The sequence below is a fragment of the Xylocopa sonorina genome, chromosome 8, assembly GCF_050948175.1.
Source record: "Xylocopa sonorina isolate GNS202 chromosome 8, iyXylSono1_principal, whole genome shotgun sequence".
NCBI classification, from domain to species: domain Eukaryota; kingdom Metazoa; phylum Arthropoda; class Insecta; order Hymenoptera; family Apidae; genus Xylocopa; species Xylocopa sonorina.
This window is the reverse complement of record NC_135200.1, coordinates 11,794,966-11,819,708: the sequence shown is the minus strand read 5'-3', so window position 1 is coordinate 11,819,708 and position 24,743 is coordinate 11,794,966. Positions and strand designations below refer to the sequence as shown.

General features: G+C 48.2%; 3 protein-coding genes across 5 annotated transcripts; 1 reads left to right on the top strand and 2 right to left on the bottom strand.

Annotated features, from left to right (window-relative positions):
• The first annotated feature begins 253 nt into the window (after positions 1–253).
• Positions 254–1,760, top strand: LOC143425896 (uncharacterized). The gene is made up of 5 exons (XM_076898954.1): positions 254–427; positions 534–584; positions 663–797; positions 865–1,081; positions 1,170–1,760. Exons 1-5 carry the CDS (start codon positions 318–320, stop codon positions 1,734–1,736), a joined length of 1,080 nt encoding a protein of 359 aa, XP_076755069.1. The 5' UTR covers positions 254–317; the 3' UTR covers positions 1,737–1,760.
• Positions 1,761–2,190: 430 nt separating this feature from the next.
• Positions 2,191–3,054, bottom strand: LOC143425893 (uncharacterized). Its single transcript, XM_076898948.1, has 3 exons — positions 2,800–3,054; positions 2,578–2,729; positions 2,191–2,506 (listed from the first exon to the last, which is right to left on the bottom strand). Exons 1-3 carry the CDS (start codon positions 2,986–2,988, stop codon positions 2,236–2,238), a joined length of 612 nt encoding a protein of 203 aa, XP_076755063.1. The 5' UTR covers positions 2,989–3,054; the 3' UTR covers positions 2,191–2,235.
• Positions 3,055–11,839: 8,785 nt separating this feature from the next.
• On the bottom strand, positions 11,840–22,075 carry Cdk5alpha (Cdk5 activator-like protein). Of its 3 annotated transcripts, none has more exons than XM_076899969.1 (4): positions 21,541–22,075; positions 20,786–21,031; positions 12,252–12,548; positions 11,840–12,079 (listed from the first exon to the last, which is right to left on the bottom strand). In XM_076899969.1, the coding sequence occupies exons 1-4, from the start codon at positions 21,985–21,987 to the stop codon at positions 11,984–11,986; spliced, it is 1,086 nt and encodes a 361-aa protein (XP_076756084.1). In that variant the 5' UTR covers positions 21,988–22,075; the 3' UTR covers positions 11,840–11,983. The 3 variants fall into 3 exon arrangements, with proteins under 3 accessions (XP_076756084.1, XP_076756085.1, XP_076756086.1); XM_076899970.1 differs by having other exon boundaries at positions 20,786–21,028; XM_076899971.1 differs by having other exon boundaries at positions 11,981–12,106.
• Positions 22,076–24,743: the final 2,668 nt, after the last annotated feature.

Here is a 24,743-nt window from a genome sequence, read left to right as displayed (position 1 = left end):
GAGATCTCCTAGAGTCGAAGGCTCTCGCGCGTTACTTCTTCTAGGCTGATCGCTGTTTCTTATATGAAATTCTAATTTCTCTTATTTTATTCAGTCTGAAATAGAACGATGATACGGAATAAATTTTTGCAATCTATCTGAGATTTTGTAAGAGGTGTTATTTAAAAGCAGAACCAATTTGAATTTTTCGCAGTATTTAGTAACAGTGCTCGTGGCGCCAGAGATAATACGCGTACGTATTATGGTCTATGGCATTGCCATGTGTGTCCACAGTAAGACTTAACCTATATCAGTGTCTTATTATTAATTTGTTTACAATGAGTACGCCGGTATTGTCTAAACAGCAACTAAAAAATTCATTGTCCGCGAAGAAAGCATCTGCCAAAAAAGTACGAAATGTCTTAGCACAACCTCAAGATAATTATTGGTACGATCATCTTTATATATAGAATGCTAATTAATCCTGTTATATTAATCATACCATGTTACACAAATTTCTATTTTCACGCGTAATAATTATATATAACTTTTAGGCCAGTTGTTAAGGCACAAAAATGTACAGAATTGGAAGAAGTCTTAAAAAAGTAAGTTTATGAAAATCCAAGATGAATATATGAAAAATATATGTATAAGGAATATTATTTTATATTTAATTCCTGTAGATTAATGCCAGCTATAAAACGTCCACCTCATTCGATTCCATGGTCGCAGCTCAAACATATGAAAAAGGAAGAACGTGCAAAGATTAAGAAGGAGGCACTTCTAAACAATGGAAATGTTCCCAACCCAGAGATAGTGTAATTTCTCATTAAGTCGCATATCTCTTTCATGTATATACATTTCCCTAACATTTACATATTTTAGAAATTCTATTGTCTTGGGAATTAATGCTATCACAAGATCTCTGGAAAAGGATAGTGTTTGTTGTGTTCTAATGGATTCAAACGTTGAACCGCATCTTTTAGTAAAACATGTTCTTCATATGGCTCAAAATAAAAAGGTTCCAGTATTATTACTACCAAAGCTGAAAACTGTAACATTAAATACCATAGGATTTGCATCCGCCGCCTGTGGATTAAAGGTACGTTTATTTAAATTACATTGAAACATGTAAATAGGAAGGTGCTGATTTTATTTTATTCTTGTAACTTTTATTTCTCTTTACCTAGAATATTGTGATGGATTCTCCAGACCACCATTTTTATCCACTGTATAAAACAATATGTGAAACTTTTAAGGACATACCTCTACCATTAAATAAACTTCAATTGTTCAAAGATATTGAAACATCAGAGCAGGGTATATCGTGCACGGATGACGAAGCCGAGATGAGCAGTGAGAATGAATCTTCGACTGATTCTTCGGAGCCAGCCGAATTTGTATTGTCTAAGGATGTGTATATGTATAGATCTTCTTGTAAAGAAAGGGCATTTGTTCCACCTAAACCAGTAGAAAGTGGAACAAATGAAGCCTCTAAAGAGGAACCTGAACAAGATAGTTTTATTTCTATAAGTAATTATGATACCAACGAATTCGATGGAAAGATAGAAAGGCATACCAGATATATGAATGTACACACGGACAAAAATTTAGAAAGACCTAATAGGCGTAAAAATCATTCCAGAATAAATAATACATCTGAAAGTATTAAATATTTACCATTAAAAGTTAAACGCTTACAGGGTAATGCAAATCGTGTAAAAGCTACAAAAATTTCAAAGCAGAAGAAAAAATAACATTACCTACGTTCAAAGACGATATATATATAGCTCGTGAATGCGGTCAGAAAATTTATTTTATAGTATAGACGATGTACATACTGTTTTTATTCCATTAAATAGATAATTCTTATAGAATCATAGCATATGTATAAATATACACAAATAACAAAATTGTATTTCTTTATACATATAAATACATTATATACAAAAATTTGATCTTTTATATAACTTATGCATAGCAATTTTGATCTTTTTGTTTCTTATAACAGAAATGTCTTTACTGTAATTTCAGTCTCCTTAAAATATGAGTATATATGTATGTAATGAAGCCTGATTACGTACTAGGCATTTCAGTCTTTCACATGTGATGAATTCATACAAAAACATTCTTACCATATTTTTCATTTACATACAGAGACTCTATATGTTGGTTATAGAGCTCTGTGATATATTAAAATTACAGATACAATATTGATTTCATATGTATGTATTTAATACCTAAGAAACTATGATATCATACAGGCAATGAAGAATTTACAGAAGACTTGAACATTCTCGTAAAAAACATGAGACCCTTTGTTCCTCCTGGTATATGACTCAACAAGAACGAAAGCATAGCTATTAACTGTAACACAGCGCAAAGTACTGTCAGCGCTGTAGATTGCAAATGCAAGGCGCAGTAGAGTGTTCCTATCAAAGTTATAAAGTAGGATATGCTGAAACACCTTCTCTCAGCCGTGAACAAAGATTTCAAATAATTTAATGGGCCCAAGAGAAAACAGAAGCTACAAAGATAAACTTAATGTTAAACTCTGTTCTCATTTGTAATTATTATATCAGTAATCGGGAGTCTTACCTTAACAGGAAGAAAACACTTCCCAAGGTGTAGAGAAGTGCAAACTTTCTCGCTTTGAGTAGTAAGACAGGAATATAAATCGCTGACAGACAAAAGCAAAGTACGCCCATCGAAAAGCACGCGACAAATGCTATAAGCCTTTGTATTCGTGTCTGTCAGAATGGAATGAAATTTTTTAAAAATATTTGGCACTTTAGGTTATGTTTGAAGATGTGTACGCACCATACTAGGACAACACTCCTTTTGCGTCCCTTGCAACCATCCCGTGTCCTCTCTATCCTCGTCACTTCTACCGAACCATTTTCCAATGTTCGTTGTCGATATTGTCACCGACGGTACGGTGATTTTATATTGTTTCTCATTTTTATTGCTAAGCAGATACTCGTTTAGTTCTTTATTCAGATCGGCCATTTTGACACGTCGCCATACTTTATTGTTTACACGTTCGTTACGCGTTTTTGCACCTTCAACCTCACGTACGAATGTTTCGCGAGGCATGGAAGTCGGAGGAAATCTGCGCGTGCAGTTAAATGCATTAATAACTGATTATTATACGCGTGATTGGATTGAAATCGAAAGAAAATATCGATAGAATTGCATAAAGTCACCGCAAAGTATCATTTTGCACTTGTATCGTTTAAATCTATTGTAATTTATTTTATATTTCCCGCATTAGGGGTAAGAGAGAGAGAAAGATATATAAGAAAACTATAGGAAAGAGTGAGACAGATGATGTCGACCCTTCTGTCGAACCCCTGGCGCCATCTCTGTAAAAAGTGCTCAAACTGGTCGCTCAGCGGTACCGACAGCGAAGTGAACTACTGAGAACTACTAGCGCCATCTCTTAGAGGAGCGCTGAAACTAGTCGGTAATTAGTTTCAGTACTTTCCTCAGAGATGGCGCTAGCTCTTCAGTAGTTCACTTCGCTGTTGATAATGCTGAGCGACCAGTTTGAGCACTTTTTACGGAGATGGCGCCAGGGGTTCTCGAGTAGTGTGGGTAACATCTATCTCACTCTTTCTTATAGCTTTTTTATATATCTTTCTCTCTCTTATCTCTAATGCGGGAAATATCAAATAAATTCGAATAGAACTACTAGGATATACAATAAATGACAACAAAACTATTAAAATATAGATCCCCCTATTGAAATATACAAAATTGATGAGTGAACGGCTTTGGCAGGCGATATCAGCACTGGAACAGCACTAGAATAGCATTTTGCACGTGCTTTTTGAAGTATTACGTGATTTGCTATGTTATCTGGGTGAAGTCTGCTTATCTTTTTAATATCACTAGCGATGTTATGGATTAATTACAGACTGGTTGAAATTAAAGTTGAAATTTCATTGCACCTCGTTGTCAAACATGTACATAGTTGCAGACTGAAAATGCACTATTCCATCGCGTACCCCATTGATCGATAACATTCATTTTGCAACGATTGTAAGGTGTCAACTATGCATATCGGAAGAATTACACCTCTCGTGGATTTTCAAACTTACATTTATTTAAACAAATCAACATTGACCTCATATTTACGGGTTGTATACTGCATTTGTTGCACAGGTAATGCATCACTCTATTACGCAAGATCTATGTGTCCTGCAACGCGTGGCATCGTACTTTTTTTTTCTTTTTTTTTCTTGGGGATTATTTGACAAAAAATCAAATATATCGGGGACGGGGGAGACTGAGTATCGACAGTACTCTTCTAATTGGGACTAGAGAAATTCGACTAGGAAAAAAAAGAGCGGTTGATTCTCTTCGCGTAATGATAATAATAATAAATAGCAATAGTAATAAATAATATTCAATAATAATGTTCGCAATGGTAAAGCTAATAATACTCGCAATGACGATAATACTTCTTCTCGGTAATAAACGTGACAATAATAATGATAATAATAATAATAATAATAATAATACATCAGCAATAATAAGAAGCACAACGTAACAATAATCAGGGACATAAGTAACAAATCGATCACATTCGAATACAGTACACACTACGAACCATCAGTTTTTTTTTTTTTTTTTTAACAGGTTCATTCGTCAGTTCGCATTTTTTTTTGTCGCATTTTAATGACTTTATCGCTATATACGTACTGATCACGGTCACTCGATCTCTCGATTATACGATACATGGAATGAGACTGCTAATTATTCAACACGAAGGCTCCTAAAATCATTCTCGTACCGCGAAACGAATTTTCTTCTCGGGGGTAAAGTACTTATTAATTACATCGTTGGGTATGTGTGTGTACGTGTACGTGTCGTATGCGTGAACATGAGCCGTGTGTCTGTCTCTGCGTGTGTATACAACATATGTTTATTCATTTATTTATATTCATATATGTTCTCTGTCTCATCTCCTCGCATGATTCGCAATGTGGTATGCGTGCATACGTGTACGTGTCCTGAGTGTCGTCGTATATGTATGTACGTATGTATGTGAATATGTATGTACCCGGGTGTTTTTCATTAACTATATACTTTGGCTTCGTCTGTACTCTTAATTTGTTTTTTTTTTCCCTCCTGTTTCATCTTTTTTTTTTCTTCTTTTGTTTAACGCTAATGGCAGCACAGATACAGTGTTATTCTTCGCTTTGTTTTCGTTTAATCACCATCGTTTTACATCTTACAGCATCCTAACGTACCCCGAGTCTTTCCTCTTATAGAAATAACGTGTTATGAATCACTTTGTAACGCGCGTTTACCGGCTCCACCGCGCGCGGAGACCGTCGATAATCGCCGTCCATCCGGATGATAATTACGCAATTAATACATTACGCCTATGTATATATTTATACAGTACGCAATGGATACGCCAGAATTAATTATTGTATGCACTACGAAGGAAAGAACCTATATATGTATATGTATACGTATGTACTTCGAGAAGAAACGAATCGCTATGCAACGCGTTATTCTAGTACGTTTAAATATAAGTCGCGTGGCTTCCTCTTTTCTTCTTACTTCCTCTGCCGCCGCGTTCTTCCACGTTCCTCCCTGTTCGTCTCCTTTCCGTTTCATTTTCATCCAGGGAAAACGATCGCTCGCAACGGCGGCGCCGTTCCGCTTGAAATTTACAAACGCGAGAGGAACAGACCTTGTGCGATGCTCCGATGTCTTCGACGACGCGCGTTTTATACGATTCGTTCTAAACGCTGTGTCACGTTCGCATCTGATCTCGAGAAAGCTCGAACCGGGAAAGGGACCCTGCTCGCTATCAAATACTAAGTACCGTAACCTATCGTATCCGCGTGCAAAGCTAGAGCGTATTCCGCGTAATAGAACTAGAAACAATAAACGCAACGACCAGCCTTTGTCTCGTTAAATTAGCCGCGTATTTATCGTTAATTAAGCTATCGTTTACCGACTACGACGATCCGCGTCCTTAAAGTAGTTATACGAAGCGAGTTAAGAAGAAATTAATTAATACTGTTCGAAACAAGAGAGAGAGCTCGTACGTCTAAAATGATCAAAGTCTTTCGGGGGACAGCTCGATACATGTATGGTTGCGTACGTATAATATGACTAGACGATTCTGTATGCCTGTATATGTACTTGTAAGGTGTATGTCTGTGTGTGTGTGTGTGTGTGTGTGTGTATGCGCGTGTGTCTGTATACACGTGTCTAACTCTGAGTGTAGAATCATTAAGAACCCTCGATGCCTTCGGGAGAAATGTAAATTGGAGCCTTCAAAAGCGCGCCTTTCTATCCGCTAACGATTTACGCTAGAGTAATCCTAATGTCTGAACGAAGAAAAGTGGTGCATCACGGTTTCTCGAGATCAAACGCAGTCACCGCGAGCCGACGAAAGAAAGACAGATCGCTAGCCACGGATAATTGCCAACTAATTGAATACATCATCGATCGAATGCAACTAATGGCGTATAATTATCTGCAGGCTGCCTCCCCCCCACCCCCTTAAACGGTACTTACAAATACCTAAATAGGTGAGAATTTCTCGTAACGCTATGCAACGGGTAAAATCAGGCGCGCAGTACGTCAGACGTTTTTTTTTCATTTTAAATATCTTCTGTTTTTTTTTTACGTATGTGTGGTGTGTGTATGTGTATGTGTGATCTTGTGTTCCGTTCTATCTTTCGTTTCTTTCTTCTTTTTTTGCCCTGTGAAATTTATTTTAGAGTTTCGCCTCGCTCGTTTTCTCGTTTTAAAACACACGCACTTTATAGAAAAAATTCACGAGGTCGCGCGTAATACGCCGGAGAAAAAAGGGAATTGCCTTTATCTAGCTTTTTCGTTTCTCGTTTTCATTTTCACGCCTTCTTCTTTTTTTTTCTTTGTTCGATAGGTACTTTTTGTCTTTTTGTTCCTCGCGCGATTCTCGCGCAAGCTCGTCACCGGCAATTCGCCCCTTCTTTTTCGTTAAATCTCTTTTTTCTTCTCTCTAACTCTATCATACGCTCTCTCGCTCTCTTTCTCTCTCTCATTTGCTCTCGATCTCTTTCTCTCCCTCTCTCTTACTTTACACAATTTTTTTTTTATTCTTTAGAAAATAATTTCTATCTCTGTGAGTTTTTTTCTCTGTGTGTGAGTTTTTTTTTTAATTTTTAACATTTTTTTTCTTGGTTTCTTTTGTAGCGACAGTGTCGACAGCCGTGCGAGCAAAAAGCAGGGTCCATCTCGATCTCGCGGAACGCAAGCCTCGCGCTTCCGCCCCCGAGAAACGATCGGTCTGCTTCGATTTTCACTCGCACGGCCGATTAGAATTATTACACCCGTCGCGGGATTCTCTATATTTTTTTTTCTTTTTTATTCTTCTTTTTCTGTTTTTCTCTATTTTCTCGTTTTTCTTCCTCTGTTTCGGATACCCGCGACGTTGAGCCGCGGCGTTCACAGGGGGGCTCTTAAACGCGAGACGACATCGAGAAATCGCGAGGGGAAACGAACGGCTGAACGAAAAGTCGGATCCAGAGTCGATGGGAGGAAGTCCCGAGCTACTAAATGGAACGAAACACGCCTTCGTACCTACTCTTTCGTTTCTTCTCCGCTTCCCTCCTCTTTTGGCAAACGCGGTACAACACGCTCGTACTGTTTTCAAGTGATCCGCCCTTATAAATTTAGAGTTACAGCTATCGTACGTTATTAAAAATATGTACAAAATCTGCGTGTATATATGTAAACCTGTGTGTGTTCGTGTGAAGATGCTCGGATGTATACGTTCCGCTCTCGAGGCTCGACGGCCGCGTTACCGCTTCGCGCCAATGGAATTCGAACGACGAGGTAACGCGTCCGTCGCTTGAGAGCTCTCGCGAGAAGGTGCGCGTGTGTCCGGTGTTCCTTGTGTCCGTGTACGTGAGACGTTCGAAGCACTGATTTAGTCGGGTATGCGTGTTGCACGGATCGATGGATGAACCGGGATAACATTGAAATCGAAATACAAAACTGCGCTTTCGATCGAGGCTTCCTCCGTCGCCAGAGAAACGTCCGGATCACCGCGGGACGATATCAAAAGACCCGAAACGAGCCGAAGTATCGCGGCTAGGAGCAGCCGGCAAGAGACCGGCGAACGTGTGTACAGAGAGCATATACGCGTTTCACAATATGTATACAGTACTCGAAAATCGTCGACGAGCCGCCTGTCCGTCGATTCCACGCTCGAATGTATTACAATGAATCGCTGCGCGCTAGCAAAACTGAAACCGGGGAGAACGGTTCGCTACTGAAGTCGACGTACGCGAGTACGCCGTTAATACAGAATAAGTACTTGCAGCCGTCGATAAACGTCGATTTAAGTCGCGTTTCGTAATCGCTTAATCTTAGTACCCCATCCTTTGAATGGCCATCCAATGGAGCCGTGGATGTAATTCTAATTAATATTGCACGCGCCGGCACACGAGGGCTGCCAAGTGTCGTTTACCTCGTCAGATAGCTGCCCCCTATTTTCTTTTGCTTCTTCTTCTTTTTTTTTTCTTTTCTTTCGTATTTATTTCACTGTACGAACTTAATTTATGCGTATTTATGCATTCCGCGAACGATCCATCCGGGACGAGGGATCGTTCCCGTATTTCGTCGCGAGAACAGAAAGGGATGCGTAACAAAGGTGTCCATACGCGTCGAGTCCCGACGACTCACCGGACGAACTTCACACGCTTCCGGTTTGCCCCTGGAACGGGACCAATTTACTCGTATTAACATTCACAGTGCACTTGGATCGTGTCGTTCGTCCCGTTTCATCGTACCTTCCATACGATTATATACTACTATCTCTCGGTAACAGCGACACGCGAACCGCACAGTTCTTGTCCTTCTTTTTCCCCTTTCTTCTGTTTTTTTTTTTATTCGTCTCCTCTATTCGATATTTATATCAGCTACGCTTAAAGATCTAAGCTCGTATAATAATCGGATGTACCTCTTAATCCAATATTTATGTTCGATTGTTTACGATTATCGACTATCAGTATCGATTAAACACGCTACGTGAACCGTCGCCTCGTCCGAGCTGTACTCTTCGGTGCTCAGTGTTGCTGAACAAGTTCAGTGTCGTTGAGCCGAAAATTGTTTCCTCGTTTTTTTTTTCTTTTTTTGTTTGTTTTGTTACAAGGGCTCTCTCGCAGAGAGGGTTGCCCGCGGAGTATATCTTCTCCTTACTCTACGTGAACTCGGCGCGTCACCGGTCCATGACCTCTCGCCTCGATTTATGCGTGCCTTTCCTCTCTCAGCTCATCCTCCTCTTCTTTTATTTATTTTTTTTTTGTCATTTTTCTTTTTTTACAAGAAGAATCGTTGAGACTCTTCGACCACTGGTCTTCGTTTCGTAGGCCAACGATGTGGAAATGCCCCGGCGTGTCCTTTTGTCCCAGCCTCCCTTCGATGGCGCGACCCTGCGTCTCTCACGATTCGCAGGGCCACTTGTCTGTCACGCGTCTCGATGGGTGTATATGCAATGCAGCAGCGGCAACAGGCGGCAGCAGCAACGGCAGCGGTAATAGCGGCAACAGCAGCAATTGAAAAAAAAGCGAACAGCTCTGAGACGAGCACGGAATATCCTCTTTCGTGATCGTACGCCATGCCTCGTCTCCGCGTCGTTACAAAAACACCTAAGCGAGCTAACTATCGGAGCGAATCCTCTTCCATCTCTTCGGAACGAAGAACGAGAGGGCGGCGAAATAAATCAACGAAATACCTTCGCTTCGATTGTTTCGAGTACCGTAAACCATTTTCTATCGTTCCCGCTCAGACCGTGGTCACGTACTCCCGCAACTCGGTCGTCTCAGCTGCCAAGCCGTTGTCCTGAGCGAACCACGGGTCCCCGTACTTAGCCGACTCCTCGCTGCGCGCTCTATGAGGCGCACGTGCCCGTTCACGAGCTCGCATACGGGGCACCTCCTCGCTTAACGATCTCTTCGTGATCCCCATCGTGACGGGTACCTCGAGCAAAGCCTTGGATCTCATCAACTGCGGCCTCTGACGCCCCTTCGGCTCCTCGCTGGCCGCGCGAACGATCACGGTCGGCGGTATTAATCTATCGTCGCCCTCGTAACCGCTCTCCGACCTCGCCCTCGAGGCTTTCTTCTTCGACAGACCGCGACCCTTCACGATGCTCTTCCTCTGAACCGGCTGCGGGGAGTACTGTTGCTGTTGGGACCGTTGCCTCTTGACGGGCGTCGCGGGCACCAGGGGCGACCAAATGGGCGGAGATAAGTCCACCGGCGACTGTACCTTCTTGGGCGGCGTCCTCTCCGGCGATTCGTCCTTCCACCCGCCCTGATAGATCGGGAACGCGGACACCTGGTTCAATATTCGCCAGCGGAAGTCCTCGTCGTCGCTCTTGGTGCACGGCGTCGCCGCCGGCGGTGGATGGTGAGTAGGCGTCACGTTGTGGAACGGCGACCAGGACTTCGGCTCCTCTGGCTCCTGCACCGCGAAACTACCCCCCATGCCTTCCGTCGGCGAACCGTCGTACGGGGTCCACTTGATCTCGCTGATATGCTTCAATTCCCGCTTCTTCATTCCGATCGTCGGCAAAGGAGAAGCATCCTCGTAAAGCTGCCACTTGGCGTCCGCGATGCTGATTTCCGGAGATATCAACCTGCGAACGATCCTGTTGTCCAGCTTGGATATCTGGCGAGGATCCGGTTCCGGCGACATGCTCCTTCGTATACTGTACTTGGGCCGCTCCTTCAGACTCTTGCTCTTGAACCCCTCCGTGGACTCCTGACTGCGCCACTTCGAGTCCTTCTTCTCGACGGGCAGAGAGAAGTGCGGTCTCATCGCCCACTTTGGCCGCGGCTTTTTACCCTCGTCAGGGCTGGTCACCTTCTCCTTGGCGCCCCATTTCTTCGACCATTGACTGTCGACCCTCGCGTGGGACCGTTCCAGCTTTGGTCTCTCCCTGACCCTCTCGGTCTTCACTAGCCTTGTGTCCTCGCTGGCGAGCTTCTTCAGTTCCGGCTTCTCCTGCATCACCGGCTGCACCGACGTCGGCGGCAGCGGCTGCGGCTGCGGTTGCGGCGGCGGTGGTTCCTCCTTTCGCTCCACGGTCAGCGACGTGGAATAGTACAGCTTCTTCTCCGGCTCCTGCGACCTTGGGGCGGGCTTCTCCGGTTCCGGGGAACGCTTGATCGTGACCTCCGCCGGCGGCGACGGCGTCAGGATCTTCGATTTCGGACAGGTGCACCTTGGTTTCGGGTTGGGCAACACCTCCGGCACCTGGAGCCACCTGGCCTCCCTGGCCATCCTGGTGTCGTCGCTGCTGTGCTTCCTCAGATCGTGCATCGGCGTTTTCAAGTAGTCCGGCTTGATGGACCATTTGTCCGTCTCCGCGCTGTGGTGTTTCCTGAGGTCGCCCCGATGGACGTCGTGCGCTGACTTCTTGTCGTCGGGCGTCAGACTGTGGCAGCTGCATTTCGTCTTCTTCGCCAGGTCCAAGTCGGTGCTGGACGTGTGCAGCTCCCAACGGAACTCGGTCCCCTCGCTGGCGCGCTTCTTCAGGTCCCAGATCGCGTCGTCCGGCGAGGGGAAGCTGCTGTCCGCCCATCTGGTGTCGGTGCTGCGATGCTTGCGAAGGTCCGCACGATCGCGGCTAACTACCGGGCCGCTCGCGTCGCAGCTGCAGGTCCTCTGCGTGGTGGGCGTTCTCTGGGACTCGAGCGGCGCCGGCTCGATGGCGTCCAGGTCCTCGATCGTGAAGTAGATCTCCTCGCGGCGCCTCTGCCCGCAGGACGGGCACCGCCCGCTCGGCTCCCCATCGTCGCGGCTAGCTCTATGGTGATGATGATGCTGATGAGGTTGTCGATGCAACGTCGAGGTCGAGGTCGATGCGGAGGGGTCAAGCTGCGGGGGCAGCTCCTCGTCGTCGCGACGGCCGTCGTCAGAGCGTCGTGACGTCGTAGCTGTGCCTGTCGATGCGCACCAGCAGGTGTGTGTAGCTCCGTCAAGCCGCCTTGGTGGGTACCGCGACTCCGGAGACGACGAGGCTCCGCTCGAGGCCGGTACCAGGCAGACTACCTCGATCGCTCGCTCCGCAGGCCTGTTTAATCGTTTCGTTTTAGCTAAACTAACGAATTTTTTATAATCGAAGGGATTAGTTCAATCGTTCGACGGGAGACATGCGTTTTTAAAGGTCTAGAGAGTCGAAGAAACTGATAGGATTAAGAAGTCGAGGTTAATAATCGTGTAGACATGTATTTATTCCAACGAACCTTCAGTTCAGTGAAGATCTCCGTGAAGAATCCAGGCTCGCTGTTGATCCGCAGCATCTCGGAGCTCAGTCGATTAACGATCAGCAGACACCTGTCCCAGAACTTGTCTTTGCTGTCCTCGACGAGGAACGGTTTCAACGGGTAGCTGATCTCGTTCCCCATGTAGCTGTAGCTCAAGTACAGACACGTCAACACCGTCGCCTGGAGCTCCCTCTCGGAGGCCTCGTCCCCGTCGACCAACTCCCTTACCAGCATATAAACGAACACAACGTTGGCGGGATTGATGAACGCGACATCCTGTTGGGAAACGGTCTTCCGTTAATAGCGTGCTCTGGAGAGCTAGAAAATGCTTGCCTCGACGAGTAATAGCGAAGTGAAATCGAGTTCGTGCGCGCGCGAGAGGGTCGAAGAGACATTCGATGCGTCTCCGCCGCGAAGGGCGTATCATTGTCTCGCGAGCGTGGGCTCCGTGCGTTCTGGCGACGCGAAGTGCTTCTTCTCGGCTGACACCGCGTAGACGATACTCGTCGCGCGACAGAAAGGGATGATTCACGCGCGGTGTCGCGTTACGTGCGACGGTTGCGAAATTGCAATCGGGCATTGTCGCACTCGGCGCCGCTCGCGGTCGATACTTCGATTGCGACAGGTCTTCCTTTCATTGCGGTCACGGGGGAAGGTCCTCCCGCTGCGCTCTCGAATTCGCTTATCGCGGTGAAAAGGAAACGCGTTCTCTCTTTCCGTATTTCTTTTAGACAGGGGACTCGTTCAAACAGCGTGTCTGATAATATCAATTCCAAGTATCGCGACCCACGTAGTCTATTTCAGTTTTCAGCCTGGTAAATATTGACGATCGCAGCAGCGACCATCTACTTCTGGCAGCTGTCCTTTACCGAACCCGACCTGTTCTCCTTGCTCCAGAAACCGAGTCCTTCGAGTCGTTAGCGAATTAGGACGCGACGTCAGCTCGATCTAGTCTCGACGAAGACACCGGGCAAAGTGCATTGGCTCGTCGAGTACACCGATCCTGGTACTTCTCAATTCGTCGGATTTAATACGCGCATAAAAGCGCCGCTGCACCCGTCGCGCTAAGTGCATTATCTTAATTCGCACGTGCGCAAAGGCACGCCCATCTGCCCTGGCGAACAATTGCGAATGAATCGTGTCCGATTAACATTTCATCGACAGGTCCGACGTGAATGTTATTCGCACGCCCACAGGTACAGGGCGTCAGGATTACAGGAAGGATGAAGCAAAGTTGAATTACGTATACAGCGAGCGCCGTCATCGTAATCAGTACGTTAAAACGCTCAAAGCGAGCTACCTCGTGTACGTGCATCGGACGTGGCCAAGTTTTTTCAAAATTAATAGACTCCAGACCGCACCACGCGCTTTTGATCTACACGCACACATCCCCGTGCTCGATTTCATATCCAGCGACGCTTTGAGCCTTTGATCCCTCGAGCGATCTCTCGCCTCACCCTCCGATTCGTCCTCCAATTATAACGAATGCCTCGCGATAATTAAAACGTACGCGGGTGATCACAGGCGGGGCGAATTTTCCGATCTCGCGGGGAGCCTCGTCGACGTCCACGCTGGGTGGTGGTTCCTCGCACACGTGGACGGGGCGCGAGCGACGGTGAGGCCTCGCGATGACCCAGCAGGATCGATGCTCCCGTTACGATGCGTTTCCTCTCGACGAAGATTTTGCCATCGCGGTTGTCGTTGCGATGGTCGTTGTACCATCGCCGCCATCGCCACCCCCGTTAAGCGCATTTGACGCGCGCGTTGCGCCGCGCAAAGCGTTCCCAGCACGGTTCGACGCGTCACCCGGAGCACTCAGAGACGACGAACACTCTGGATGCACCGAGTCACGGTGATGAAAAGTCGGCGCCGTCGAGTTTCTCTTTCACCCGTGCAGAATCAACGGAGCGGAAGTTCGCGTTAGAAGGGACGCATAGCTTTTGCTCGAGTCGTAACAGGTGGATCCAGGAAACGACGACGACGAGTCCTCCGCGTTCGCGTTAATGATATCACGGCTTGTTTCGCAATAAGAGACAAATCGATGCGAGAGATGGAAGGAACGCAGAGTCTTCGTGGAGAAGCGGTTCGCAGAAAGGAACGAAAGGAGTGGATCGATAGTTGGCTAAGGGGGAGAAGGGTGTCTGCATCGCAAACATCCGAAAGGAAGTAGAAGAGGGCTGTTGCTCGAACTAAGTTACAAAATATCAGGCTCCGGATTATTATTAGATCGGCTATTTCTGTTTTCCAGGACAGATAATAGCTTTCGATATTAATCGGCGCGCGACCACCACGGGGTGGAGAAAAGTATGGCACGGCAAAGGAGGCGAAGATTTATTTTTAAAGCAAAGTCCTCATTGAGGCATCCGGCTGGATACACGTCCAGTGGAATTTCCACGTGTCTTGGTCGGCTCACAGAGCGTACACCTGGCCGCGTGTAACGCGGCTGCGGCAAAGCCTTCGAGGGTGAAAAACCGACGACACTCGGAGCCGATAGAGCGCGGCTCGGCCTGGTATATTCGTGGCGGGTCGATATTCGCCCAGGGGTGAGCGGCCTGCACCCCTACGCGGACCTCCGCAGCCGCGTTTTTCATCAGCTTATCGAAGATTCGATGGTTCTAATTGAATTTTCGAGACGACGACCAACCGGAATCGAGGCGCGAGTACACGCTTTTACCTTCGATCAACGGTGCGGTCGCAACGGGTCCCGTCAAAGTGTCTCTTTGACGCTCTGCGATGTCCGAGGGGCCACTCCCACGCGCCTAATTGAATCGACGCTCTTTACATCATCGAGCATTATTTATATATATATAACTTGAAATAAAAGATTTTACTATTCTTCATTTCAATTCTTGAAAGTTGAAGTGCACACGCGTTGAGATCGCGTACGCGCTACAAATCGAAGCCTAATCAAGGAACGATCTACGTGACGTGATACCAAATGTAATGCCGATTCCCTGGAATTCGAATTCGACTTTGGTTTGGCTTCCTGTCGACAACGAGACAGCATATGTTACACGCGCGCTTTCCCTTCGCCACCGCACGAGCCACGTTGCGGACACGGAAAACGATTCTATCGGTATATGGTTTCCCTCTAACGAGATTCCCGGCAATGACGTTCAAGCTTCTTCTATTTACCGTCTAGACGAAGTGGATTAAAGCTCCAAGTTTAAACGGTCTACGTGTTGCTCTTGATGGGTCGCAGCGCGAGAAATTCGCCACCCGTGCCGTGGATTTTTCCCAACCGATGAACTTGTCGGAGGAAAGTGGATTGATATTAAATCAACATCGCACGATCGATACAGGGATTCTTTCTTTCCTTTCGCAACGGCGCGCGAGCGTACCCGAGGACTGGAGCTCGGAGCATGGCAATGTTATCGGAGAAATCAGATTAAGCGATTCCAAGTGGAAACGCTGTTGTGGCAGATAGAACAAACTGGATTACATAATTCCAAATGATAGGATATTCTTGCCCGTAACCTTAGTATGTAAATTCGCCAGTCGCCAGTGTCACTGTCGTTAATTTTATATAATCATCTCGAACGGGTACGTTCCATTAAACAGAATTTCTGTGGGCGTGTTCGCAGCGAAGCGAAAAGGAGATTGCCATTTTCTTTATTCTCTTGCGTTGATCGTTCCATTACGAAGACATCGAATTCCAATCGAGGCGCGCACGAGGCGAGCGAAATCTCCGCCGACGCCCTCGGCGAGAGTGTGTTTCTAGGCCGAGCTGCGTGTGTCACCCTTGACTGATTAGATTCGAGCACATGCGCGATCGATTCGCGGTTCTGCGTGTGGAAACATCGAGACGAAAGAAAATGAATGTATCGAATAGAGGACGGTGTTTTTTTTTATGTTCTTTCGCTTTGGTACGGCGGAAAGCGATATCCGAGGGTGCATTCGGTTATTACGGTCGTCGCTTCGATGGCCGTCGTTATTATGCGCGTCACTTAGCGCTGAATTAAATGGCATCTGTAGGACGAAGGGGCGGAAAATTATTCAGGGCATCTGATTGCCCTACTTGCGTCAAAGTCACCACGAATCGCGAGCAATTATGCGGCGATCGTCCGCGTGAAATGGCCAACTTCGAAACTTTCCGGGCAAGGCTAACGTTTGCGACGAGTTTCAAATTATTCCCGGAAAATTGCATTTTCCGCATTCTTTTATCGCCCTCCAGTGTGCGACGGGCTCGTCCACTTGAGACTGTTTCAGTTATAAATAGAGACATTCTTTTTGGGGGCGATCAGATTTTGTAGACGAAAACCGTTCGGCTGACCCGAGGGGCGCGGTTAAAAACTGTTTCGTCCGATATTTAATAATAGTAGCGATTCGGTTCCGCCGCGGGGAATCGATGGAGGCAACTTTTACGTAACACCAGGGATTTTCGATAATGTGATGTAGCCACGAACGGTGGTACATTCGGAAATAAGCTTACGCGGAACATCGTTCTATGGTTGCGCTAACTGAAAACCTCTGCTCGAAGTGAAATTCCTATTTCGAAGAAGTATAACCATCGAAGTTATTAGAAATATATCCCAAACAGTCAAAGTAAACGAGATTCTTACAATAAAAACAGAAGAAAATCTACAGATAGTTCAATACTACCAGAGTCCTCGAGTGTCATCAAGAAAATATCTCTCCAAACTCGAATCCATAAGCTCCCTCAGCCACGTTCGCTTCCCCAAAACATCCTACTTTCTCGCGTTAGGGTGAGTATCGCAATCACCACGATAAACCCATATAGCTAGAAACGCGCGTCGAAAGCTGCAATTTTTTTTAAGCAACCCCATGTCCCTAACAAGAAAGCTTCTCCTTTCGCGAGTAAGGAGCTCGGGGGTTCACGGAAGAGGTCGTCTCCCCTTCGCAATTAAAATCGAGGGGTGAACGTCCCCGGCTGTGGTCCCACGCACGTGACCCTCGACCCCTGTCGCCCCTGCATGGTTCCCTCGACGCTGCACATTGCTGTACACACTTTGCGTATGGGCTCGTCCACCCTCCGATCTAGGACCCCTTCTATCGATCTCTGCGACCATTTTTCCCTTTTTTTATAATTAACCCCGCGCGGCGTTCCAATTTCCGAGTGAAAAAAATAATCACGCGCGCAGGTTGGCGCAGGTTTGCGAATTAGTGCCGCATGGAGGGTGAACTAGGGAATGGGTGAAGCGTCGAGCCTAGCTATAAAAGGATTTTAGTCGGTTTATTATTGGACAGCCCGGTGGTGGAAAGTAGGTAACGCGGAACGGGTGGATGATAACGCAATGGTGGACCGTGGCGCGCTAAAAATACTACAGCCGATAATCGCGACGGATTTTATAGTCGCGCGATGTCACGTAGGGTCGTTCGTCGTGTCAAACGAGAAACGGTCAGGGAATCGAATCGACCCCGGATACTCGAGCTATAGGTGTACCAGGGTGCGGATCAGCGCTTGAGGTTCGAGTGTGGGGTTTGGGGTTGAAGTACAGGGTAGCATCGGTTGCGATCGCTAAATAGGCACTGCAACAGCGAAACCCGCGACTCTGTACACGCGCATTCCCATGTACGAGGTACACTTGTCCAGCCGAGTAAACACACGCACGTGAACGGAGACACCACCCCTTTACTACGAGTCGACGTACGCGTGTACACCCTTACCAGTGCTCGCGAGCGTCGATTATCGTGGAATATCATGACGCCAGCGTGACGTTTACGTAGAGTCATTCAGACACGTTTACGCACGTGAAAATCAGACGAGAACATGTTGATACAGCTCTGTTGATTTTATCGTACGAAAATGAAATTCATCTGATGTTCATGTTGGATCTTGCAGACGATGAGATCGAGATCGTAATATAATAACACGCAGTGTCTCCGGTATTCCAACCGTGCCTTGTACCGTTTCAATTAAATTCGATTTATGTATGGAAAGTATAGAGGGTTTAAATAAATTTCTTATCCCAGGCTCTATACTTTTTACTTTCATCGACATGAAATATTCGCGCAAAGATAGATGAAAGAGTTATCGAACGTATTACGAACAGTTTTACGTGGAAAGCGCAAAAGAGAGTTTCTTTCCACATGCATTCATAATAGTTCCAGTCACGCAATTCCGTCATACAATCCTCCCATCAATTTCTCTTGTCATCTCCATCGATTCGTTGAAAACTGCAAATCACTGGATGCATTGCGCGATTTATCAACGTTTCGCGCTACGATCCAGGATCGTTATACGCGCGACGATTCAGGGATCAGCTCGATGGTCGATATTAATAATTCGAAGCGAGACGCGCGGCGTCAGAAGTGTCGCATTATGATCGAACGCTGGGAACAGGCTTAACGTCGAAGATACACGCGTATAAATATACCGATCGAATCGTCGCAGCAGTTATACTCGAATATACGGAGGCCAAGTTTAGACGATTCAGCCTATTCTTCGACCACCCCAACTCCTTCATCCTTGACGCTCAATCGGCAGCGATAAATGAATCAGAAGATCGCCCAGACGGTGTAATCTTGACTGAACCTTTGAGACAGGTTCGTTAGCGGACGATTTTTTGAGCGAGGAGATAAGCAACACCCTTCAGCTGGATTTGCCGTGTGTAATCGCAAAGAGATTAGAAAAATTCTGACGCCTTGAAAAGCAAGAATTAACGTGACAAGGCATGCCTGTCAAGCCAAGAACAAATTAACGAGGACGGTCGATGGAGGAAAAGAACTAGAAATATCTTGCGCGTATATAACCGCGTAATTAGTGGAAATTACCCCGTCGATTCACGTGATCGCGATAAAACCGTATCCAATATAGCCGAGGCGCGAACGTCACTCGTGACGGAGGCGAAGCCACTTGCCACGGTGGGTAAACATCGTTTTCGTGGGTGTAACGATGTCGGTTTTCCACGAAATCCAGCGCAACGCCGCGTGATAGTCCGTGAACTGGATAATCGATAACGACCTCCGTGGCCACGCGAGAAAACGGACAGTAGAAGGAATCGGACATTCGACACGATAAGTCGCACGAGAACTAACGATTGCCCGCGTGACTAACAAACGCAACCCATCTTGGGAACATGGCGGACACTGGAGAACGTTCGTGTCGGTCGCGAGGGTGGAAACGTATAGCCGATAAATCCGCAGCGGTTCTTGGATTCAAGGCTGCATTAATTGTACGCCAGTACTTGACCCAATTCGATATTCACTGTTACTCTCGCCACTTTCCGCCTTATTTTCTTCGCGTATGTCGCGTAAAAATCAGCCGGAATCACAGGCTCCCGTTTCGCGAAATCCGCGCGACCCATTCTCCGCGCAGAAACCTTGTGCTGCTGACAAAAGAATCGTTATTCCTCGCGCCTGGGAACGTCTTGCGCGTCGATCGACTTTCAACAACAATACATCGAGAATGGAGTTTCCACCTATTCACGGTGTCTCGAGCGACACGCGATAATGGTACATACGTTCGACTGACACGAGAACACCAACTTTGTCCTCGAAGGACACGGGCTCGCTTTTCTATACAGGATACTCGGAACGCTCGAATAGAAAAGTACGCGAGAGACGTCGTCGTGGAAAATTGAATTCGAACCGAGCGATACCTGAAAATCTCGTAACGTAAACGAAAAAGAAAGGATAGGGAAGAGGAAAACCAGGCCGCCACAGAGTGGACCATGAATCGTAATCACGTCGTGTTAGCACAAATATGGACTGAGTCGAGGTGAAATCGAAACGAATTCGAAAGGAAACCACGAGCAGTCGGTTGATCGATCCGATGCTCCTCCGCTCTATGCAAACGCGCGTGCAACGAACGGTTCGTCGCACTGGCGGGTATAGACCATATGGATGTGTCTAAAGGGAAAACGTCGTACCGTGAAATGCTTGATTCCCTCCCGTGGCATATTGCGAGTGGCGTTAGTAATATTCCTGGGTGACTCTCATTACGCAGCGACGAATTCCCGCGGGTCACCGCGTACACATGGCCCGCAGTGGAGGGCGGTGTTCGATAGGAAAGGAGTCGAGGGTGCTCTCTCGGTGTTCCGCGACGCGTGGCAGATCTCGTTTCCGGCTAAGTGGCGTCTCCCCTTCTCTCCAATACGCATCGACACGAACGGATATCGATGACGATTCGGCTGAGCCGGCAGGCAAATATCTTCCGTGTCGAGACGAAAGTTTGTTTTCGAGGCTTATCGAGTTTCCGTTTCACCTGTTCGCACCTCTCCGTCAAGAGGCTAATAGCGATGGTAATTCGATCGTTAACGATGAATCGCTCGGTGTCTGGTTTAATTAACTCATTATCGCGACACTTCGACGACGGGCTTTAATCAGATTCCAGCCAGACCGCCCCGTGCCCCGGATAAATATTAATTGCCGCGTTATCGTTAATTGGTTGACCTGTTATCGAACGTGACCGCACCGCGAGCTTCCGAACTCCGATCGATCTCACGTATCGAAGAAGAAGGAACGCGTTAAGAATGGAATTTCGTAGGATAGACACAGTTTTAACGGTAGCGGATCAATTTGCGATTGATTAGTCGATGGATGTTACTCACTTGCCAGCCTTGAAGCAGCAAACTCCTGTCGACGGTCCTCAGCCACATGACTGCGTCGCCAGCCTGGAAGTCTCTTAAACGGGTGCATTTCCTGTGGAGGAAGACGCCGAGGCACTTGAGCAATTCCGAGGTCGAGGCTTGGATCACAGTTTTCCTTGGCTTCGGGGGTAGAGGCTTCTGCACGAGCTTCTCGCACGTCGGGTTGTGCGCGGTGTGATTGTTGTTCGACGCCGGCGGTTTCGTCTGCTTCGACGGAATAAAACATTAACCCTCTGGAAGGAACCTCGCAGCCGACTGAATTTATCATCGCTTCGCGTAGGGGAACCGGGATTCTTACCGCGTCGAACGATAAATAATTACCCGCCGAGGCGGGGGTGAAATTCAGGCGGCCGCTTTAGAGCAGAGTTTCCGGCGGGTTGGGGCGACGAACGCGCCCCTGAATAGCAGAGCTTCTTTCGAGGAGTTCCTCGCGAGGGAGGAGAATACGCGTGTGCTCGTAAAAAAAAAAAAAACAGCGGAAGGGAAACTACGAGACGAGCGATATGCTTTCGATCGTGTCTGGGGTCAAAGCACCTTCGACGTTCTTTGTACGAGTTCCAGGCTGCTTCGCGGACATTGTCACGAAAATGGGGCATCGTTTGCAACGATCGCCACGTAGACTATCGCGAACTATAGAGCAACGCTTTCGATATTTGATGAGTAAGTTGTGCGGTTAAGTAGAGGAAAACACGGGATTAAGCATCAACCTGACTCACCTGAGGTGTTTGTATGTTCTTGTTCTTGTCGACGATGGGTATGTTATCGAGCGGTTGCCTGAAGCCGATGTTCTTGTTCTTGTTGTCGAGCTTCTTCTTGTTGTTGTTCGACGTGCTGAACCGTTTCCACGTCAGCGCGTTAATGAACAACGAGTGCTTCTTCAGGTTCTTCTCGAGCGCGTTCTTCTCGGATATGATCCGCGCGTTGTCGTTGTTATTTAGATTGATGTTGTTGTTTTGCAACGAGTTATTGTTCGTAGGCGGATGGTTCGTGGGCGGCGCCGGCGCCACCGTAGCGACGCCGCTCTTGTTCTCCCGGTTCTTCGCGTTGTTCAACTGCTCGTAATTGAAATTGTTGAGCGTGAAGTCAGCGGGGTGCTGGTGCCCCGCTGGCGGATACACGGAACCGCGTCTGTCACGCGGACTCAGCGACAACACGGTACCCATGCTGCTGGATCGTGTCTCTGCTGGTTGTTGTTGTTGTTGTTGAGGTTGAGGTTGAGGTTGAGGTTGCGGAGGCGGTACCTGTGGCTGCTGTTGCAACGACGATGGTTGAGTCTGCGTCCCCTGATGAACGGGATTCTGAGCCTGTCGACTCGCGTTCTGGGCCCGTTCAGGCCCTGGATTTTGGGTCGGATGACCCGGGTTCGTCGACGAGTGGCCCGGATTCTGACTGTGGTGGCCGGGGTTCTGAAACTGGTGACCCGGGTTCTGACTCTGTTGGCCTGCCTTCTGGAGCTGTGGTGCAGGATTCTGGGTCGAACGACCCGGATTCTGTTCGCGTTCCGGGTTCTGGGACGCGGCCTCCGGATTCTGCGTCTGCTGGCCGGGATTCTGGGCCCGGTGGCCCGGGTTGTGGGCGTCCCCGTTCACCTCCTGGCCCTGCTGACCCGAGTCCTGTGTTTGCTGGGACGTAGTGGGCCGCGGTCTCGGTGGTCTCAGAGTGGAAACGCGGTGCGGCGGCGGTGGGGGTACTCGAGGAACCGAGGACTCCCTCGAGGGTCCCGTCAGCGGGGTCGCATCCCCTGGCTCGATGGCCTCCTCCACGACGGGACCCACCACCTCGCTCAGCCGACCTCCCAGCCTGCTGACTTCTACCTGCTACCTGAACGACCCTGTCTCTCTCCCCCGTTACCTGGTCTCCCTTTCAGCTATCTTCTCGGCTCCGGTACCGTACCCTCTTCTTCGTCCTCTTCTTCTTCTTCTTATTCTTCTCCTCCTCCGCCTCCTTATTCCCTTCTTCTCTCCCGTCACCTAGCGTTGACGCGATCGCGCACCCTCTGCCCCACGAGAGACTCTCATACGTAATACGGGTAAACGCGATCGATAGTCCGACAAGTTCACCAAAAAATACTCTACATTCGGCGCACACTCTTCCCTCGGCCGAATCGTTCGACGGTCCGCACGCGGAAACTTCCCTCCTCGGGCTGGCTCTCACGAGGGAAAATGTCGTCGGCGAGCGGAGAAGATGTCGGTCGACGTGCAAAATGGCGAACGATCGATGCCTCGCCCGCCCTCCGCCTCTCGGAGGGAGGATCAATCGGGTGAACGAAAATACGGGATCGTCGGTCACCGAATTACCACGCCGGATCTGTTATCCTTCCTCACCCTTCCTCTGCTCTGCGAAGGGACGCATCCGCCCTGCCACGGTAACTTGGCCCTCTCGCGAATCTACCTACGAACTCTGCGTGCCCTCTGCGCGCACCAGCACGCTCGACGCACTCTCGCCGCACTCGCCTACACCACTTCCCTCTCGTTTCTTCCACGCGGTCCCTTCCGTGTAGATCCGGATTCGACGGATCTACACCTAGCCTGATGCCAGCCCGATACCAGCCGACAACAAACGATCACTCCTCGAACGTTCACTCCTCTACCCCCGCGTTCACCCTCCGAGCATCGAGACGTCCCTTTTGTTTACTCTGGCTTGCTGCTCGGCTACGGTCACCGGGAACAAAAAAACTCACTGATACGAAATCCTTGCCTCTGTTAATTTTTCAGTTTTATCCTCGCGGAACGTCGAACCGCGCGAGTCGCGCGCTCCTCGAACGGGGACTCGGAGTTCGGGACACTTTCGACGTATAGCACACACGCTCGCGTCACGGTGCTGTCGCACTGTTGACAACGCGCGAGGGGCTGCGTGCGTGTATTGACAGAGCTAGTCGGAAACAGTGGCGCGACGGGCTCCGGTTCGTGTCTGCCGTTTTCCGGTGTTCGCCGACGTCACCGTCGCCGTCCTCGTTCTCGTCCCCAGTCGACGTCGTCGCTCGTCGCCGTTCCGTTCTCTCCGGTTCGTTCATTCGTTCGTACGTCCGTCCACTGGCAGCGGTGCCGCGACCAATCGACGCCTAGCACGCCCCGTACCCGTTATCGGTGCGCGCGCACTCGTTCGATAAACGCGCTACGTCGATTACACGGGGGTGGAAAGAGGGCGCGATTTCCGTCCTGGCGACGTTGAAGAAGGAGCGAGCGAACACACCGAGAGAACTGGCGACTCTTCGAGAGTAGGGTGAAGAGAGCGCGTCGAAGGTGAAACCGGGGGTGAAAGAGAGAGAGAGAGAGACGTACTAGCCACGCCGCATACGCCCAAACTTTTCTCGCAACCCTCGTCGACGCCGCGACGCCCGCGAGTCACCGTCGAATTTACGGATAACCCCCTGTGACCTCCACCGCTCCGCTCCGTCAGCCCTCGCGCGAATGTTTGGCCGGAAGCGACCGCGAGACCTGAACGTAGGTCGAGATTCTACCTCCGCGAACGGAGGACACCCCGCTGACGGGGTAGGGGTTGCTTTACGCTATGCGGTTTTCGACTCGCGGGCCAATTTTATGCCTCGCCTCTCGAGCCACTCGTTTTCGCCGCTCCTTCGCGGGGTTTCGAGTGTGTATTTTGCTCCTGGACGGATTAACGTCTTAGAAGTAGGTTAGACGCGCTGTACTGGTCGATGTCGGGGGCTGCTCGTGGGTGGATGCTGCGGAGCACGAGCGAGGCATTCGTTTCTCTATTCAATTCGTCGGTAGACCGTGGATTTTCCTGTATTTATGGATGATTTAAATATGCGATAAATTACGGGATGCAAATCGGATGCAGAATTATATGGAACGTCCAGAATCTAATTAAGCAGCTACGCGTTACGGTGTTCAGGGGGTTGAAACAAATCTCTGTTTACGTTCCTCTTCTTCTGTTGTGTTTATAAATATGTAAATTT

What these genes read in the sequence shown, in the direction of transcription:
- LOC143425896 (XM_076898954.1), top strand. Translation starts at nt 318, where the DNA reads ATGAGTACGCCGGTATTGTCTAAACAGCAACTAAAAAATTCATTGTCC. An exon ending in GTTCCCAACCCAGAGATAGT is followed by an intron (nt 798 to 864) that starts GTAATTTCTCAT and finishes TACATATTTTAG; the next exon opens with AAATTCTATTGTCTTGGGAA. An exon ending in CCGCCGCCTGTGGATTAAAG is followed by an intron (nt 1,082 to 1,169) that starts GTACGTTTATTT and finishes CTCTTTACCTAG; the next exon opens with AATATTGTGATGGATTCTCC.
- LOC143425893 (XM_076898948.1), bottom strand. Translation starts at nt 2,988, where the DNA reads ATGGCCGATCTGAATAAAGAACTAAACGAGTATCTGCTTAGCAATAAA. An exon ending in AGGAGTGTTGTCCTAGTATG is followed by an intron (nt 2,730 to 2,799) that starts GTGCGTACACAT and finishes CCATTCTGACAG; the next exon opens with ACACGAATACAAAGGCTTAT. An exon ending in AGTGTTTTCTTCCTGTTAAG is followed by an intron (nt 2,507 to 2,577) that starts GTAAGACTCCCG and finishes TTATCTTTGTAG; the next exon opens with CTTCTGTTTTCTCTTGGGCC.
- Cdk5alpha (XM_076899969.1), bottom strand. Translation starts at nt 21,987, where the DNA reads ATGGGTACCGTGTTGTCGCTGAGTCCGCGTGACAGACGCGGTTCCGTG. An exon ending in AGAACATACAAACACCTCAG is followed by an intron (nt 21,032 to 21,540) that starts GTGAGTCAGGTT and finishes ATTCCGTCGAAG; the next exon opens with CAGACGAAACCGCCGGCGTC. An exon ending in AGATCTTCACTGAACTGAAG is followed by an intron (nt 12,080 to 12,251) that starts GTTCGTTGGAAT and finishes ACGATTAAACAG; the next exon opens with GCCTGCGGAGCGAGCGATCG.